The sequence below is a fragment of the Cuculus canorus genome, chromosome 5, assembly GCF_017976375.1.
Source record: "Cuculus canorus isolate bCucCan1 chromosome 5, bCucCan1.pri, whole genome shotgun sequence".
Taxonomy (NCBI): domain Eukaryota; kingdom Metazoa; phylum Chordata; class Aves; order Cuculiformes; family Cuculidae; genus Cuculus; species Cuculus canorus.
This window is the reverse complement of record NC_071405.1, coordinates 17,096,998-17,113,442: the sequence shown is the minus strand read 5'-3', so window position 1 is coordinate 17,113,442 and position 16,445 is coordinate 17,096,998. Positions and strand designations below refer to the sequence as shown.

Below are 16,445 nucleotides of genomic sequence, written 5' to 3'. Positions count from 1 at the left end.
GCTGCAAAGAGAGCACTGGGTGCAGGTTTGGGTGCCACAGGATAAAAGATCTAAAGGTACTGGAGAGTGTCCAGAGGAGGCCACAAACCTGAGGAAAGGTTTAGAGAGGAAGCTGTGTGAGGAGTGGCTGAAGTCACTTGGTCTGTTCAGCCTGGAGAAGAGGAGACTGGGGGAAGACCTCATTGCGGTGTGCAGCTTCCTCACAAGTAGAGGACGAGGAACAGGTGTTGAGCTCTTCTCTGGTGACCAGTGACAGGACCCAAAGGAATGGCAGGAAGATGCACCAGGGTGGGCTGGACATGAGGAGAAGGTTCTTTACTGGAAGAGTGGTGAAGCACTGGCAGAGGCTGCCCAGGGTAGTGGAGGAGTCCTTGTCCATGGAAGGGTTCAAAAAGTGTTTAGACATGGACTTTGAGATATGGCTTAGTCAGCATCATGGGGTTGGGCTGACAATTGGACTTGATGAGCTTGGAGGTCTTTTCCAATCCTAATTATTCTTTTATTCTAAAAAGGTTCTTTCCCCAGAGGGTGGTGTAGCACGAGAACAGCTCCCAGGGAAACAGTCACAGCACCAGGCCTGACAATATTCCTGAAGCGTTTGGCCAGCAGCCTCAGCTACACGGTGTGAATGTTGAGGGTGTCCTGTGCAGGTGCAGGAGTCAGACTCAACAATTCTGCCCAGAGAAGCAGTGGCTGCCCCAGCCCTGGAGGGGTTCAAGGCCAGGTTGGATGGGGCTTGGAGCCCCCCGATCCGGTGGGAGGTGTCCCTGCCCACGGCAGGGGGTGGAACTGGATGGGCTTTGAGGTCCCTTCCAACCCAAACAATTCTATGATCCTTGTGGGTCTCTTATGACTCAGGACATTCAATGATTCTTTGAAAATGGAGCTCTCCCTGTGCCAGCCGGCCACAGGGACCCCTGAGCAGGGAAGCCCCTGTGGCAGCAGAAGCGAGGTGCAGACCCGCAGATGCCTCCTTGCCCCAGCAGGTCTGTACAGTGCCCGAAACCAGCTCCTTGCTGACCCTGCAGAACCTGGAGTATCTTCCCACTCGGCAAGGAAGCAGAAGCCTACCAGATCGGCCAAGCTGAGCTCATGCAGATGTGCAGTCTGGCTGCCAGACCAGATGTGGTGCTGTGCTCGGATCCTGTGGATGGATGGCATGTTTGGGACGGATGCTTTACAATGCAGGCCTGGCACATTTGCATAATTGCCACTAGCATACAGAGGCTGCCCTGTTTCTGCTCAGGAGGGCTGTGTCCCGACCTGCCATGTGGCACCCAGCCTGGTTGACACTACACTAGCAGGTCACTATAAACAGCTCTTGCTCTGCTAGGTAACGTGTAGGTGATGGAAAGACTTGGCAAGCTCCAGAAGGCAACTGCCAGGGCTTTCCTTAGGCTGCTCTAATGGAAGTGGAAGTCAGGAAGGTCTTTAGTGGGACGCAGGGAATCAAGGAGAGGTCCTGGGTCTGGTTCTATCAATGGAAAACCCAATTTGATACATTTTTGGTTCCTTATGGTCCACAACGGACTTGTCCACCCCCAACATTTTCTGCTCTGCTTTCTGTCCAGCAAAGTCTGAAAACAAATAGGAGGAGAGAGAGGCAGGATGAGGGAGGATTCGGTGTGACGGAACTTGCTAATTAATCAGAGAAGGATGTGGAGGGGAGGCTGAGGACTTCACATCTCTGGTGTAACCGGCTGTCCTTGCTGCTGAGGCCCCTGTTTACACCACAGCTGATTTGGCCCTGGTGTAGAGCAAGAAAACAGGCGAGTTTTGGCTTACAGCAGTTCAGAATGTAAACCGATGGAAAGAGATGGGAACTCAGGACTGAACTTTGGGATCCAACCCGCGACCCTTCAGTGAAGCCCTACAGGTGCTGCCCCTGTCAGTGACAGCAAAGAGCTTAAAATTGCCCAAAACACTGGGACCCCGCAGTGTCCCAGCAGTTCCGAAGCTGTACTGCCCTCTCCTAGGCACTTCAGAAACTGCAAAAAGGACAGAAAAAAAACCACTACAAGCCCATAAGAACCTGGGGCAAGCAGAATATGGGGGGAGGACGTGCTGTCCCCCTCATTTAGGACATGGAGCTGTTGGGGCGAGTCCAGAGGAGGAGACAGTGATGATCCAAGGGCTGGAGCACCTCCTGTATGAGGACACGCTGGGAGAGTTGGGGTTGTTCAGCCTGGAGAAGAGAAGGCTGCAGGAACACCTTAGAGCAGCTTGCAGGACTGAAAGGGGCTCCAGGAAAGCTGGAGAGGGACTCTTGATCAGGGAGCGCAGGGACAGGACGAGGGGAATAGTTTGAAGCTGAAAGAGGGGAGATGGAGATGAGATCTTAGGCAGAATTATTTTGCTGTGAGGGTAAGGAGGCCCTGGCCCAGGCTGCCCAGAGCAGTGTTGGCTGTCCCATCCCTGGAGGTGTTGAAGGCCAGGTTGGATGGGGCTTGGAGCCCCTGATCCAGTGGGAGGTGTCCCTGGCCATAGCATAAGGTGGGACTGGATGGGCTTTGAGATCCCTTCCAACCCAAACCACTCCATGATACTCCGTGGAGATGTATGGTCACCCAGTGGCACCTCAGCCCAGTCGGCAGCTGTAGGTGCTGTTGTCACCTCTCAGCTGACACCTCTTGGCTCTCTCCCGCAGGGTCAGAAAGCTGAACCACAGAGGAGCATGTTTCCCTCCTCCCTAGGATGACTTTCCCTCTGGTGAATGTTCACAGGCCATTCTGGAAGTGGGCAGCACGTCCCAAGCCTGGGCACCCCGTTGGGTGTCGTACCCCTCCAAGTCTCCTTTCTTCCACCCTTGGTACCTCCAGTACCTCGTGCTGGGGATGCTCTGCCCCGCTGGCTTGGCAGAGGCCATGCATGAAGAGAGAGAAGCCCACTTCTGCCCTCCTTTGCGCTCCCCTACATCTCTAGAGATGTTACCCAAGGTGTTTCAGCTCCAAGCTGTTCCTGGTGCGCAGAGGTTCTCCCACGAGCCAATCTCAATCTGTTGTGCTGTAGGCCCAGTGCCTTGCAGAAAAGGGTGTTGCATGGAAACGGGGAGGGAACTTGGCACAAAAGATGTGGTTTGGCTTCCTGGCCCAAGCTGATAACTGCAGCTCTCCAGGATGTGCATCGATCCTGCTTTTATTTCCACTCTTATTTATTACTCTCTTTCATCCCTTAACAAAACCAAAAAGGAAGCGCACTCTTCCAACTAAGATTTTAGCCTGACATTTCAGCTCAGCACCTGGTCTAGAGCCCTTGCCTAAAATCAACCTCGCTGCCTCTGCAAGAATGGTTAGGTTTGGAAGGGATCTCAAAGCCCATCTAGTTCCACCCCCTGCCATGGGGGCAAGCAACCTATCTTGTAAAGTCTTTTCTGGCCATTGGGATTCACCTCTTCAACAGAAGGGATCCCCATTGATCCACAGAATCAAACAGCCACAGATCTCCCTACAGGCATCATAGAATAGTTTGGGTTGGAAGGGACCTCAAAGTGAGAGAAGCTTGCTACTATCTTATATTTCTCTCATTAAAACCTCTTCTCATCTCATAGAATGTTTTGGGTTGGAAGGGACCTTAAAGATCATCCAGTTCCAGCCCCTGCCACGGGCAGGGACTCCTCCCACTGAATCAGGGGCTCCAAGCCCCATCTAACACGGTCTTGAACACCTCCAGGGATGGGGCAGCCACCTCTTCTCTGGAGGTTTTCAAGCCCAAAATCATTGCTGTATTCCTGTCATGCTTATTTATTACATGGGGATTATGCAAATTCTCCACCTCCTCGGGCTGGGGTATGGGTTGGATAACACCGTATGGTGCTCAAGTCTTCTCCATTGCAAGATGCTGTAGAAATGCAAAGTGGTCAAGCATGAGATGTGTCAGATAAAACAGGAGGAAACTGACTACTGCTACTAACGGGCCAGCATTCATTCATACAAAATTAAGCAGATTGAGGACAGGGCTGTACAGAAGGGCAGTGTAGGAACCACCCAGGACAAGCAACCTATCTTCTAAAGTCTTTTCTGGCTGAGGGAATTCATCTCTTCAACAGAAGTGATCCGCCTTGATCCATAGAGTCAAACAGCCACAGATGTCCCTGCAGGCATCATGGAATGGTTTAGATTGGAAGGAACCTCAAAGCCCACCCAGTCCCACCCCCTGCCATGGGCAGGGACACCTCCCACTGGATCAGGGGCTCCAAGCCCCATCCAACTTGACCTTGAACCCCTGCAGGGATGGGGCAGCCACACTGCTCTGGGCAACCTGGGCTAGGGACCCCCACCTTCATTGTGAAGAATTTCTTCCTGATATCTAATCTAAATCTTTCCCCTTCCAATTTAAAGCCATTCCCCCTCGTCCTATCACTCCAGGCCCTTGTAAAATGCCCCTTAAAACCATTTCCCTTGTCCTGTCCCTGCACTCCCTGATCAAGAGCCCCTCCCCAGCTTTTCTGGAGCGCCTTTCAGTCCTGGGAGCTCCTCTAAGCTCTCCCTGCAGCCTTCTCTTCTCCAGGCTGGACAACCCCAACTCTCTCAGCCTGGCTTCATAGCAGAGGTGCTCCGGTCCTCGGATCATCTCTGTGGCCTCCTCTGCACTTGCTCCAACAGTTCCAGGTCCTTCTTATGTTGGGGATACCAGAAGTGCACACAAGGCTCCAGGTAGGGTCTCACCAGAGCAGAGGGGCAGAATCTCCTTCCTCACCCTGCCAGCCACGCTGCTCTGGATGCAGCCCCTTTGTTTCCAGACCCATCACTTCAGCCATTTCCACTCCCTGTCAAGGAGGGGATGTCTTAAAATCCAAACTTATCTCCATCCCACACAGGCAAGGTGTTCTCATTTCCATCGGTGTCATCTATTTACATGAGAGATGCTCGGCGAGGAAATCGAGGTTACCGAGAGGGAAAAAAAAGGTTCCTCCCGTCAGAGACAAGTCCCTGCGGTCCCTTCCGGGTGCCCTATCCCAGACCTTGCCCCACATTCGAAGTAGGGCAGACTGCAATTAAAACAGAAGATGCTGCTGACCCTTCAATGCCAGCCTCAGATGGGAAGTGGTCATGCTGAAATATTAATTAATTGACTCAAGGTTGCTCTGGATGCTAACGCTGAACAGGGAACTGGGCTGGTGTCTGAGGTGCTTCCGCCTCACTCCACCTCCGAGTTGGTGCTGGTGGTGTAAAAGGTATCAGCTTGGAGACCTGGAGTCTCCATTAATGCCTCTGTTAGCATGCCCACCAACGTGCTCATCAACGAATGATAAAGGCAGGCAGATCAACTACACCCACAGCAAGTCTGCAGGTGACACCAAGCTGAGTGGTGCAGCCGACACATCGCAAGGCTGGGGCGCCATCCAGAGGGACCTGGATAAGCTGGAGCAGTGGGCCCACATGAACCTCATAGAATCAGAGCAAGGTTTAGGTGGGAAGGGACCTCAAAGCCCATCCAATCCCACCCCCTGCCATGGGCAGGGACATCTCCCACTGGATCAGGGGCTCCAAGCTCCATCTAGCCTGGCCTTCAACACCTGCAGGGATGGGGCAGCAACTACTGCTCTGGGCAACCTGCGCCAGGGCCTTCCCACCCTCATCATCGATATGTCTTATTATTCCCACTATTCTGAGAGAAGCTGGAAGCTCAGAGACTGCGAGAAGGATGGCAGTGCCCCATGACAGCTGGAATTCTCAGACCTTTTTATACCAATAAACAGCCGCCACAATGAAGGCTTCTTTTCTTCTCTTTTTTTTTGCAGAACAAAGGAAGAAATACTCCAACTCCAACGTCATCATGCATGAGACTTCACAGTACCACGTACAGGTGAGTGCGCAGTGAAACACTGAGCGGGCTGAAAGGCCAACCTCAGTGATAGATGCTGGTCATGCGTTGGGTTTTGTTAGCCCTGGACCTTCATTAGGCTGAAAATGAGTTGGGAACCACCTTAGAATCACAGAACGGTTTGGGTTGGAAGGGACCTCTTTTCTACTTTAAATTTCAATTGAATGTGGCTGATGAAACCATCGTTTATGAAACTTTTATTTCCTTTCTCAATAATCAAGATCCAGCAAATTAAGGTGTTGAGTAATTGGGAAGAGGAGGATGGGAAAAAAAGATGGTGTTCAAAAGACATAGGGAATTCTGTACAAGAAAACAGGAAATGGAGAAGCCGCTGTCCCTCTCATCACCCTTCAAACCCATCTTGGTCAACATGGACAGACAGGTTAAAAACAGGGCTCCTGCAGTGGTGACAGGAACTCATCTGCCCAAACAACAGAGACCACTATCATCTTTCAGCTCTCCTTCAGCTACTGTGTCCTCTCAAGTAATTCAAAACCCTTTGACCACAACAGGCACAAAGCCAAATTCTTCTAATTCCCTCACTCCAACAAGGACATTGAGGGGCTGGAGCACGTCTGGAGAAGGGGACAGAGCTGGGAAAGAGGCTGGAGAACAAGGGTTATGAGAGGTGGCTGAGGGACCTGGGGCTGTTTAGCCTGGAGAAGAGGAGGCTGAGGGGAGACCTCATTGCTGTCTACCACTGCCTGAAAGGAGGTCTCGGTGATCCAGGATAACACCCCAGAAACCAAGCCAATGGCCATCTGCTCCATCAGCAGCCCTGACAGCCATAAATGACTCCTACCAGTAAAGTCACTCATGGCAGCAGGGAAGGAACTTTAAACAGTGACACACACTTGAATTCTTCATTAATTTTGCCACATGCCACCCATTTGCGAGCATCTACCTTGAACTTTGACCAAGGCAAACAGGATTTTCAGTGAAGGCAGTGAGGTAGGCAGAAGTTTCCTCACAAGAAGCATTTTACAGCCTTTGAAGTAATCCATAAGCTGATCAAAGTTTAATAGCAGATGAAGTCATTACCCATTTCTACAAAAGCTAATGGGTCCAGAGGAAGCCATGGGCATGATCCAAGGGCTGGAGCACCTCCCGTATGAGGCCAAGCTGAGAGAGTTGGGGTTGTTAAGCCTGGAGAAGCGGAGGCTCTGAGGAGACCTTAGAGCAGCTTCCAGGACTGAAAGGGGCTCCAGGAAAGTTGTGGAGGGGCTTTTGATCACAGAGGGCAGGGACAAGACGAGGGGAATGGTTTTGAGATGAAAGGGGAGATTGAGATGAGATCTTAGGCAGAAATGTTTTGCTGTGAGGGTGGGGAGGCCCTGGCCCGGGTTGCCCAGAGCAGTGGTGGCTGCCCCATCTCTGGAGTTGTTGAAGGCCAGGTTAGATGGGGCTTGGATCCCCTGATCCAATGGGAGGTGTCTCCGCCCATGGCAGGGGGTGGGACTGGATGGGCTTTGAAGTCCCTTCTGACCCAAATTCTTCTATGATTCATTCTGAGATGAGAAGGGGGTTTAATGATAAATCCAAGACAGTAGCAAGCTCCTCTCCCTCTCACCAACCCATATCTAAAGAAAATGAAAAAGAAGAAATATTCTGCTGAGTCTGACTCAGATAATTAGCTTGCCCTTTGTGAGAATTAACTTACTGAACAGTAAACAACAAAGGAATTTATGAAGCCTGTAAACCGGGCAGTTAAAATAATAGCACAGATAAGAGCGTCCGTCATCAGGAATAAACCAGTTGCTGCTCCGAAGGAAGAGGGTTTGTCACCTCCGCACAGATAATATTGACTTTGTGAATGCCTTTTCCTGCACTCTTTTACAATTACAGTAACATTCCTGGGCATGTTTTTTCATATCTGATTGCCCGGCCAATCTCAGCTCAAACACCGACCAGGAGCTTTATTTAGACAGCGCCTCACCCAGGAGCTTTGCTTTGGGAACGCAGGTTTGGGTCTTGCATTCAGGCTTTTCGCCTGCTCTGCTCCTTTCAGGCTTAGTGAATTATCCAACAATAACCTTAACAACAAATTGGTCACCGCAAACCCTGTCCACCTCTAGTTCCCACCATCGACCACCATGAGAATGTCAGACTTGGCCCTTTCTGAGCCCTTCTTCTGTGACCAGCTGGTCTGAAGCACGTTGTAACAACGGTTCTTGCATGTGCTTCAACATGACCAAGGTTCCATGCTCTGAGTACACAGAGGGATCTGGGCAGGCTGGATCCATGGGCCAAGGCTCTGCAGAGGGATCTGGGCAGGCAGGATCCATGGGCCAAGGCTCTGCAGAGGGATCTGGGCAGACTGGATCCATGGGCGGCAACCAAGGGTGCGAGTTTCAACAAGGCCAAGTGCCGGGTCCTGCACTTGGGACACAACAATCCCATGCAGCTCCAGGCTTTGGGAAGAGCGACTGGGAAACTGCCTGGCAGAGAAAGACCGGGGGCCGCTGGGCATCAGTGGCTGAATGTGAGCCAGCAGTGGCCCAGGCGGCCAAGAAGACCAACAGCATCCTGGCTTGGATCAACACTTCCCACTTTGCATCTGTCAGTGGCTTTGACAGGTAGAAAGAACTTCCTTCCTGAGCCCCTCTCTCATTCTCCTCCATTGCCCTACTGCTGATTTTGGATGCTGCTCACTGGGTTATTTAATCAGCTCTTCCAGAGCACAGACACACTGGTCAGGTCTTTAACTCACCCATCCAACACCTCCTGCCTCTCTCTCCTGGAGAAAGGTGCTTAGGACAAAGAGCGTTATCTGTTTCCCATCACGCACATTCTCCTTCTCACCAGGAAGGCAGCAGGGCAGCAGGGGCAACAAGGTGAAATGGGACATTTCCTTTTCCTTCCTGACTTCTCCTCCTGCCCTGTTGTCACCAAAATACGTGGCCTAGCTCTGCTGTCACCATGAGTCCACAGAAACCAGGCTGGCTGCTGCAAGCAGGCAGAGCTCCCAGCTTCTCCTGCCTTGCAGTCCCCTCTACTGGTGGACACAGCTTCTCCCTATCACTGTGCACTTCAGGACACAGAGCAGCGATGGGGAAACATGGAAGTACCATCGTGTCCGGGACATTACCGCCTCACCTAAGCTGCTTGCAACCCGCATCCCACATGGAGGAGGAGAAGTGAGAAAAGCACGGAGGCCAGGCTGGTGAGGGCAAGAGCCTGGGCTAGGTTTATAGGATGGATGGAGGGATAGGGAGAAACCAGAGTGATCCAGCAAAGCCCCAGTGCAGGACAGAGGCAACAGCAAAGAATCCCTTCTTAAAGTCAGCAACACCAAGTTGCCCAGAGAAGTCGTGCCTGCCTCATCCCTGGAGGTGTTCAAGGCCAGGTTGAACGGGACTTGGAGCCCCTGATCCAGTGGGAGGTGTCCCTGCCCATGGCAGGGGGTGGGACTGGGTGGGCTTTGAGGTCCCTTCCAACCCAAACCATTCTATGATTCTAACACTGATTTTCACTACCACCCAATCATTGTGTGCATCCCACCTTGGCACAAAGGACTCAACATTTTTCCATGGCTTGTGGGAGCCCTTTCCCTGGGACAAATTCCACGTGGGGCAATGTCCTACATAAGAAGAGAGAAACGAAAGTGCTTCTAGCTTGGCAAGTCAAGCTTAACTCCCACATAAAAACTTCCCAACCAGTTTGAGAAATAGCAGGGGACCAACTCGTGTGTACAAAGCCTCTGCAAATAGGCAGTGCTGGACCATGGCCAGGGCTGCCAGACCTGACATATGATGAGATAAATATGCAAGTGGTGAAACTCGTTATGAAAAGCCTCACTGCATTACGAAACCCTTGTCTTTCACCACCATGGACAGGCTGGTACCAACAACCAGAACAGAGGCTTTCTGCAATGACTCTTTCATGCCTGGGCTTTAAAAGCAAACAGTCGTTCAAGCCTTTAGAGATGGTTTCACCACTGATTTATGCTACATGCACAATCATAGGGATTAGACTAGATGACCTTCATGGACCCTTCCAACCCAAACCATCCTATGATTCAATGATCAAAGCTTTTTTACCTGTTTTCTCTTCCTTTCCTCTCAATTTCAGCACTTGGCCACCTTCATCATGGACAAGAGCGAGTCCATCGTGACGGTGGATGACGCCATCCGCAAACTCATCTTGCTCAACTCAAAAGAGAAGATCTGGACACAGGAGATGCTGCTGCAAGTGAACGACAAGTCCATCCGCCTGCTGGACTGCGAGTCACAGGTACCCAGAGTTCTGGGGTGCAGCGTGTGCCCTTCTCGTTCCACCTGGGAGCATCATTTCTAAGGACAACTCCTTACCAAAACCCTCTCTGGGATGCATGGGGGTGGTGGACTCTAAATCAAAGGGCAGGGAGGTGTGGGATGATTTATTCACGGCTCCAGATGCTCCAGGTGAAAGATGCCTTGAGCTGTGCTCCAGGCCAACAGTAAAACTGCTTTCTGTGGGAGTGATGCAGACCTGCAGGTACACAGGGATCTGCATAAAGCATAGGCAGAAGGGGAGGACATACGGAGCAGCTGGAAAGCTCCCTGGCAGAGAAGGACCTAGGGGTGTTGGTTGACAGCAGCTGAACATGAGCCAGCAGTGGCCCAGGTGGCCAAGAAGGCCAGTGGCATCTTGGCCTGGATCAGGAACAATGTGGCCAGTGGGAACAGGGAAGGGCTCTTGCCCCTGGGCTCAGCGCTGATGAGGCTGACGGGACACCTCATCGCCCTCTGCAGCTCCCGGAAGGGAGGCTGTCGTGAGGTGGGTGCTGGGCTCTTCTCCCAAGTGACAGGCGACAGGATAAGAGGGAATGGCCTCAAGTTGCACCAGGGCACGTTCAGATTGAATATCAGGAACAATTTCTTCACTAAAAGGGTTCTCAGGCCCTGGCAGAGGCTGCCCAGCGCGGTGGTGGAATCACCATCCCTGGAGGGGTTTAAAAGACGGGTGGATGAAGTGCTCAGGAATCTGGTTCAGTAGTGGACAGGGATGGTTGGACTCAATGATCTCAAGCATTGTCTTTTCCAACCAAGGGATTCTATGATTCTGTGGTTCTATGATATGACATGCATTAAAATAACATGCAGAATCAGCTGCCTGAGAGCAGTGTCTTGTTTTGACGTGTCCATGTACATGGAGCACCTGATCTGAGGGGAAAGCGCACCCAGATAGTGGGAAAGGGATGGCGCTGGTCTGATCTCAGTGATGAGAAGCTAAAGATTATCAGCCCCAGGGCATCCAAAGAGACAGTGGGAGGGTGAGCCCCTCACAGTAATCAGCCATGTGGAGTCTCTGCTAGGATGCAGAGATGGGTACTGGTGCAGGTGGAGCACCTGCAATAAGCAATACGACGGAGAGCAACAAAGCTCAAGTCATAAAAGTCTTGTGCTGGGACCCACATTCAGGACTCAGAGGAGAGCAAGAGCTCTCTCTGTTTGCCACCCATCTCTCCTATTCTGCAGTCCCAAGCCCCTCTGCAAGCCTCAACGTGAGCCCAACAAACCCTTGCCGAGAAGCACAAGCTCTGACAGGTCTCTCTACTCATCCTGGAGTTCAGACACGAGACCACTCCCCGTTCATTCAGCAGCTCCCCAGTGGCTGACCCCTTCCCATTTCTCTTCCAGGAGGAGCTGGAGGACTTCCCTCTGCCAACAGTCCAGCACTGCCAAACGGTGCTGAATCAGATGCGCTACTCCTCCATCCTCCTCCTAGTGTGTCAGGACTCGGAGCAGCACAAACCTGACATCCACTTCTTCAACTGTGACGAGGTGGAGGTGAGCAGAGCCAGGGTTAGAGAGAAGGAACTCTGCTCCCTGCCAGCCCCTTCTCCTTTTGCCCACTTAGAAACCTCAATCCTTTCCAAAGCAAAGCCCTGAAAAACATCTCTGGTTTATCTTTGAGGCGGAGATGGTTCACGAGGACATTGAAAGCGCCTTAGCAGACCACAAGCATGGGAAGAAGATACGGCCACAGACACTCAAGTAAGTGCTCTGGCAGCCAAGAGGACCAACTGTGTTCTTGGGTGCATCCAGCACAGCATTGCCAGCCAGGAGATGGAGGGCGTTGTCCTGCTCTGCTCCACACTGGGGTGGCCCCACCTCAAGTACTGGGTGCAGTTTTGGATGCCACAGGATAGGAAGGGTCTAAAGCTATTGGAGGCTGTCCAGAGAAGGGCACACAAATGGTGAAGGATTTAGAGGGGAAGCCATATGAGGAGCTGCTAAAGTCACCTGGTCTGTTCAGCTTGGAGAAGAAGAGACTGAGGGGAGACCTCATCACGGTCTGCAGCTTCCACACAAGGGGAGGAGGGGGAGCAGGCGCTGAACTCTTCTCTCTGGCAAACAATGATAGGATCTGAGGGAATGGCAGGAAGATGTACCAGGGAAGGGTTAGGTTGGACAGGAGGAGAAGGTTCTTCCGTGGAGGGTGGTGGAGCACTGGAACAGCTCCCCAGGGAAGCAGTCACAGTGCCAAGCCTGACAATATTCCAGAAGCGTTTGGACAACACCCTCAGACACACCAAGTGAACGGTAGGGTTGTCCTGTGCAGTGACAGGAGTTGGACTCAATGATCTTTATTGGTCGCTTCCAGCTCAGGACATTCTATGATTCTAAGCACTGCAGATACAGCTGGAAGTAAATAAAAGCCCCTTACCATGGTGAATTTGCCACCAGTCTCTTGGAAGCAGGACCAGCAGCCACTAATGGGGTTGTTCTGCTTCCCTTGCAGAGCAAACCAAGAAAAGATCAAGCAGAGACAATCCATCCTCCCACCGCCGCAAGGGCCAGCTCCCATCCCCATCCAGCACGACACGCGAGGCTCGGGGGTGAACAGGAACCGAGTTGCACCCCCTTCCCAGCACAATCCAGGTACAGGGAGCACTCAGTGAGTCTGTCCTGGGGACGGGGGACTCGATGGCTGGGACAGCTGACCCTCTTGGAATAGCCCATGGTTATTTCCCACCTCGAACCGGTGGAGCCCAGAGAAGCCCAGGGTTTTTCACTGTGTTAGATCTGTGTTATGACAGAGACACAGATCAAAGGCACAACATCTTGTTTTATCTGGCTGTACTTTGCAAGTGCCTAAAAACTGGGCCACAACAAACATTTCCATTCTCAGGGGACATCAACAGCCTGGTCCAGTGGGAGGTATCCCTGCCCATGGCAGGGAGTTGAAACTGGATGATATTTAAGGTCCCTACCAACACAAACCATTCTACGATTCAATAAATCAAAGCTCCTACAAACCCCTTGTAACAAAATCTGTATTTTGGGGATACTGAGATTCCCAAAAGTAGGTGAAAGCCTCTCATAAAACTGAGCAACCACATGAAGCCACTCACTCCAAGAAGGACATTGAGGGGCTGAAGTGTGTCTAGAGAACAGGAACAGAGCTGGGAAAGGAGCTGGAGAACAAGGGCTTCAAGAGGCAGCTGAGGGACCTGGAGCTGTTTAGCCTGCAGCAAAGGAGGCTGAGGGGAGACCTCATCGCTGTCTACAACTGCCTGAAAGGAGGTTGTGGTGAGGTGGCTGCTGGGCTCTTATCCCAAGTTGGGCTCTTCTCCCAAGTAACAAGTGATAAGGTGAAATGGCCTAGGAACAATTTCCTTGCTGAAAGAGTGGTGAAGCCCTGGCAGAGGCTGCCCAAGGCAGTGGTGGAGTCCTCATCCTTGGAGGGCTTCAAAAACCATCTGGACAAGGCACTTTGGGACATGGTGTATCAGGCACAGTGGGGTTGGGCTGATGGTTGGACTGGATGAGCTTAGAGGGCTTTTCCAGCCTCAATGATTCTACAATTCATTTCCCTGGGATGGGATCTGAAGCCGAGCAGCTGACCTGGCAGCCTGATTCAGGTCCAGCTTTGCATACTGAAAACAAAATCTCTATTTCAGAGCTGGACTGTGTATAAACATCTATTTTCTGATGCAGAGCAGCCTTTCAGGGAACGGCCACCCTTAACACTGCCCTTCCCAGTGGGTGTAGGAGAAAGCTTTAAGTCCATCGCTCATAGCAGCAGATCAGGGCATTCAACCAGGCAGGATTTCTGGGTCTGAGAACACAGAGCCTGGCATGAAAGCAGGTGACCAGAGCCCATCTGCCGAGATCACTTCTCCTTCAAAACACACTCTATTGCTTTCTCTGCAACCTGTCAAAACCAATCGCCTCATCTTAAGACTTAAAGACAAAGTACATTCTTAACCTTCCTTTGCCCCAACTACCTCTCCAGTTCTCCCACTCCACTGTCCAAACCTCTGCGGTGTCAGCCCTTTCCAATCCCATTTCACTGAGTTGGCACGTTATTCTTTGCCCAAGAGGCCACCTGAGCAGTTGTTCACACTGAACTATCAACCCCTCTAGCAACTGACAGTTGCGTTCACTTCCAGGTCTTGTTTCTTCTTCCTCAACTCCTATTTGGTTGAACTGGTACCTCTGGAATCAGGAAGGCTCTCATGGAGAGCTGGAGGTTAGAAAAGAGAGTAGGAGTTGATCCAATGGGACTTTACACACATGTGGAGTGCTCCGAAATACACATGGTGGGTCTTTAGCTCCTCTGCGGATGCAAGTCAAATCAGATAGATCAAAGGCAAAGGTGTTAGTGACTCACGGTATCTGGAGGGCTTGCAGGTCTCTGCCTGTAGCCAACAGCTGGATGCTCTTCATGAGCAATTTGCCACGTGTATTTGGAAACAGGCAGCTTATGAACACAATTGTGACCTTGGAAGATTTAAAGAGCAGCTTTGATCACCTCCTGCTCTTTGTGATCTCTCATAACCCAGAATAAACAACCAAGCTGGGAGCTACCATCCCACAGGTCCTTGCATTTAATGGAGCCCACCTTCAGGCTCTGATAGTAACTGTATTTTTCTCTCCCTCCCTTGTTTGCAGACTATGAACGACGAAGCTCTGGCTCTCATGACCACGAAGAGTCCCGAGCCATTTTAGCACAAAAGATTGAGAAAGAAACGGTTGGTAACAAGAACGGTGCAGGGCCAACAGGGAGAAGGGGATGGAGAAGAGAGGAAGGGAGCAAGGGTCTCCTCCAGAAGCAGATATTTTATGCATAATATTTGTTCAGCTGACATCTACCATTCATCAGTGTAAGCTGAACAGAAGCAACGCTCTGTCACTTGGTCAGTTATGATCTCCTCAGACCCAAGGTAGCTCTGCTGATTTCAGGTCTCCTCCTCCCCAGCCCACAGGCCGGTCTTGGGGTTATTTCCCCCATTAGCAGGGGCCAGGCTGGATGGGGCTTTGAGCAACCTTGTTTTCAGCTGAAAGAAAGGAGACTGAGATGAGATCTCAGGGACATGTTTTCCCGTGAGGGTGGGGAGGCCCTGACCCCAGTTGCCCAGAGCAGTGGTGGCTGCCCCATCCCTGGAGGGGTTGAAGGCCAGGTTGGATGGGTCTTGGAGCCCACTCATCTAGTGGGAGGTGTCCCTGCCCATGGCAAGGGGTGGAACTGGATGGGCTTTGAGGTTCCTTCAATCCAAACCACACTGTGATAAGTACAGCCCCCACCCAGGAACAGCTTTGGGTTTGGAAAGTGATGAATTCGGCCTCATTTCATGCCTGGATTCCCCACTGCTGTGCATTCTTCCAGGAGACAAAGTGTCACGCTCTGGGTTTCGGGCTTCCCAGCTGCGTGCTGTTTGGGTTCTCTTTCACCATGCACTGTTGCATTTCTGTCCTCACAGCAAATTCTGAACTGCACTCTGGATGACATCGAAGTGTTTGTCGCCAGGCTTCAGAAGGCTGCAGAGGCATTCAAACAGCTCAACCAAAGGAAGAAAGGGAAGAAGAACAAGAAAAAAGGGCCAGCAGGTACAGTGCAATAGCAAGAACAAACACAGGGGCATGGATGGAGGTTGGGAGGAGACCTCAACTACATCCCAGCAAGGCCAGGTTGATGCAGCCGCACAGCCATGGACCCAACAGCAGCTACACCAGTTTTGGAGGTGCTGCTGATCTGTGGGGATCTCTTGTAGAGCACACAGAGCCCAGTGTCAGAGAAAGGTCTTTTTGAACCCTTGGTCTTCAAGTAGTTCTAGCCTCAGCACCCATTATTGATGGGACTTCTGCAAGCCAGCAAGATGAAAGAGCTGCTCTAACTGAAGTGTCTTTCTTTCCACCTTCTCACACCAGAGGGCATGCTGACTCTTCGAGCGAGACCCCCAAGTGAGGCAGAGTTCATCGACTGCTTTCAGAAGACCAAACTGGCTTTTAACCTCTTGGTAAGACACAGAGGGTATTTCATCCCATGCAGTGACAGATTCTTTACCCTATCAGAGGAGTAAGACTTAACGTGAGATTTGAACTGAGAAAACTGTCAAGGGACAGAGGTGTGAATCCCAGATTTCTTCAGAGTCCAGAGCAAACACTGGGTCAGGCTTGCGCAGGTTAAGCCGTTAAACTGAAACCAGAAGGGTAAAGTCCAGGATGGGACTGAGCAGCCAGGAGTCTGGCAGTCCTGGATCTCTCCTCAGATACTTAAAGCATTTGTGAAGCTGTGAGAGCCACAAACTGCCACACGCCCATCCCTGGAAGTGTTCAAAGCCAAGGCCTCATTCCATGACTCCATGATTTTCAACTTTGCAAAAGTCAGAAGCAATAGGCCTGGCCCTTCCT

At 51.5% G+C, this 16,445-nt stretch overlaps 1 protein-coding gene across 2 annotated transcripts in view; it reads left to right on the top strand.

Annotated features, from left to right (window-relative positions):
* Positions 1-16,445, top strand: part of EPS8L2 (EPS8 like 2) — a 60,163-nt gene that overhangs the window by 27,959 nt on the left and 15,759 nt on the right. For both annotated transcript variants that reach the window (XM_054069048.1, XM_054069047.1), the window contains exons 4-11: positions 5,741-5,805; positions 9,895-10,056; positions 11,445-11,594; positions 11,722-11,801; positions 12,550-12,689; positions 14,706-14,785; positions 15,515-15,641; positions 15,963-16,051. In XM_054069048.1, coding sequence (XP_053925023.1) covers positions 5,741-5,805; positions 9,895-10,056; positions 11,445-11,594; positions 11,722-11,801; positions 12,550-12,689; positions 14,706-14,785; positions 15,515-15,641; positions 15,963-16,051 — 893 coding nt within the window. The remainder of the gene's footprint in view (positions 1-5,740; positions 5,806-9,894; positions 10,057-11,444; positions 11,595-11,721; positions 11,802-12,549; positions 12,690-14,705; positions 14,786-15,514; positions 15,642-15,962; positions 16,052-16,445) is intronic.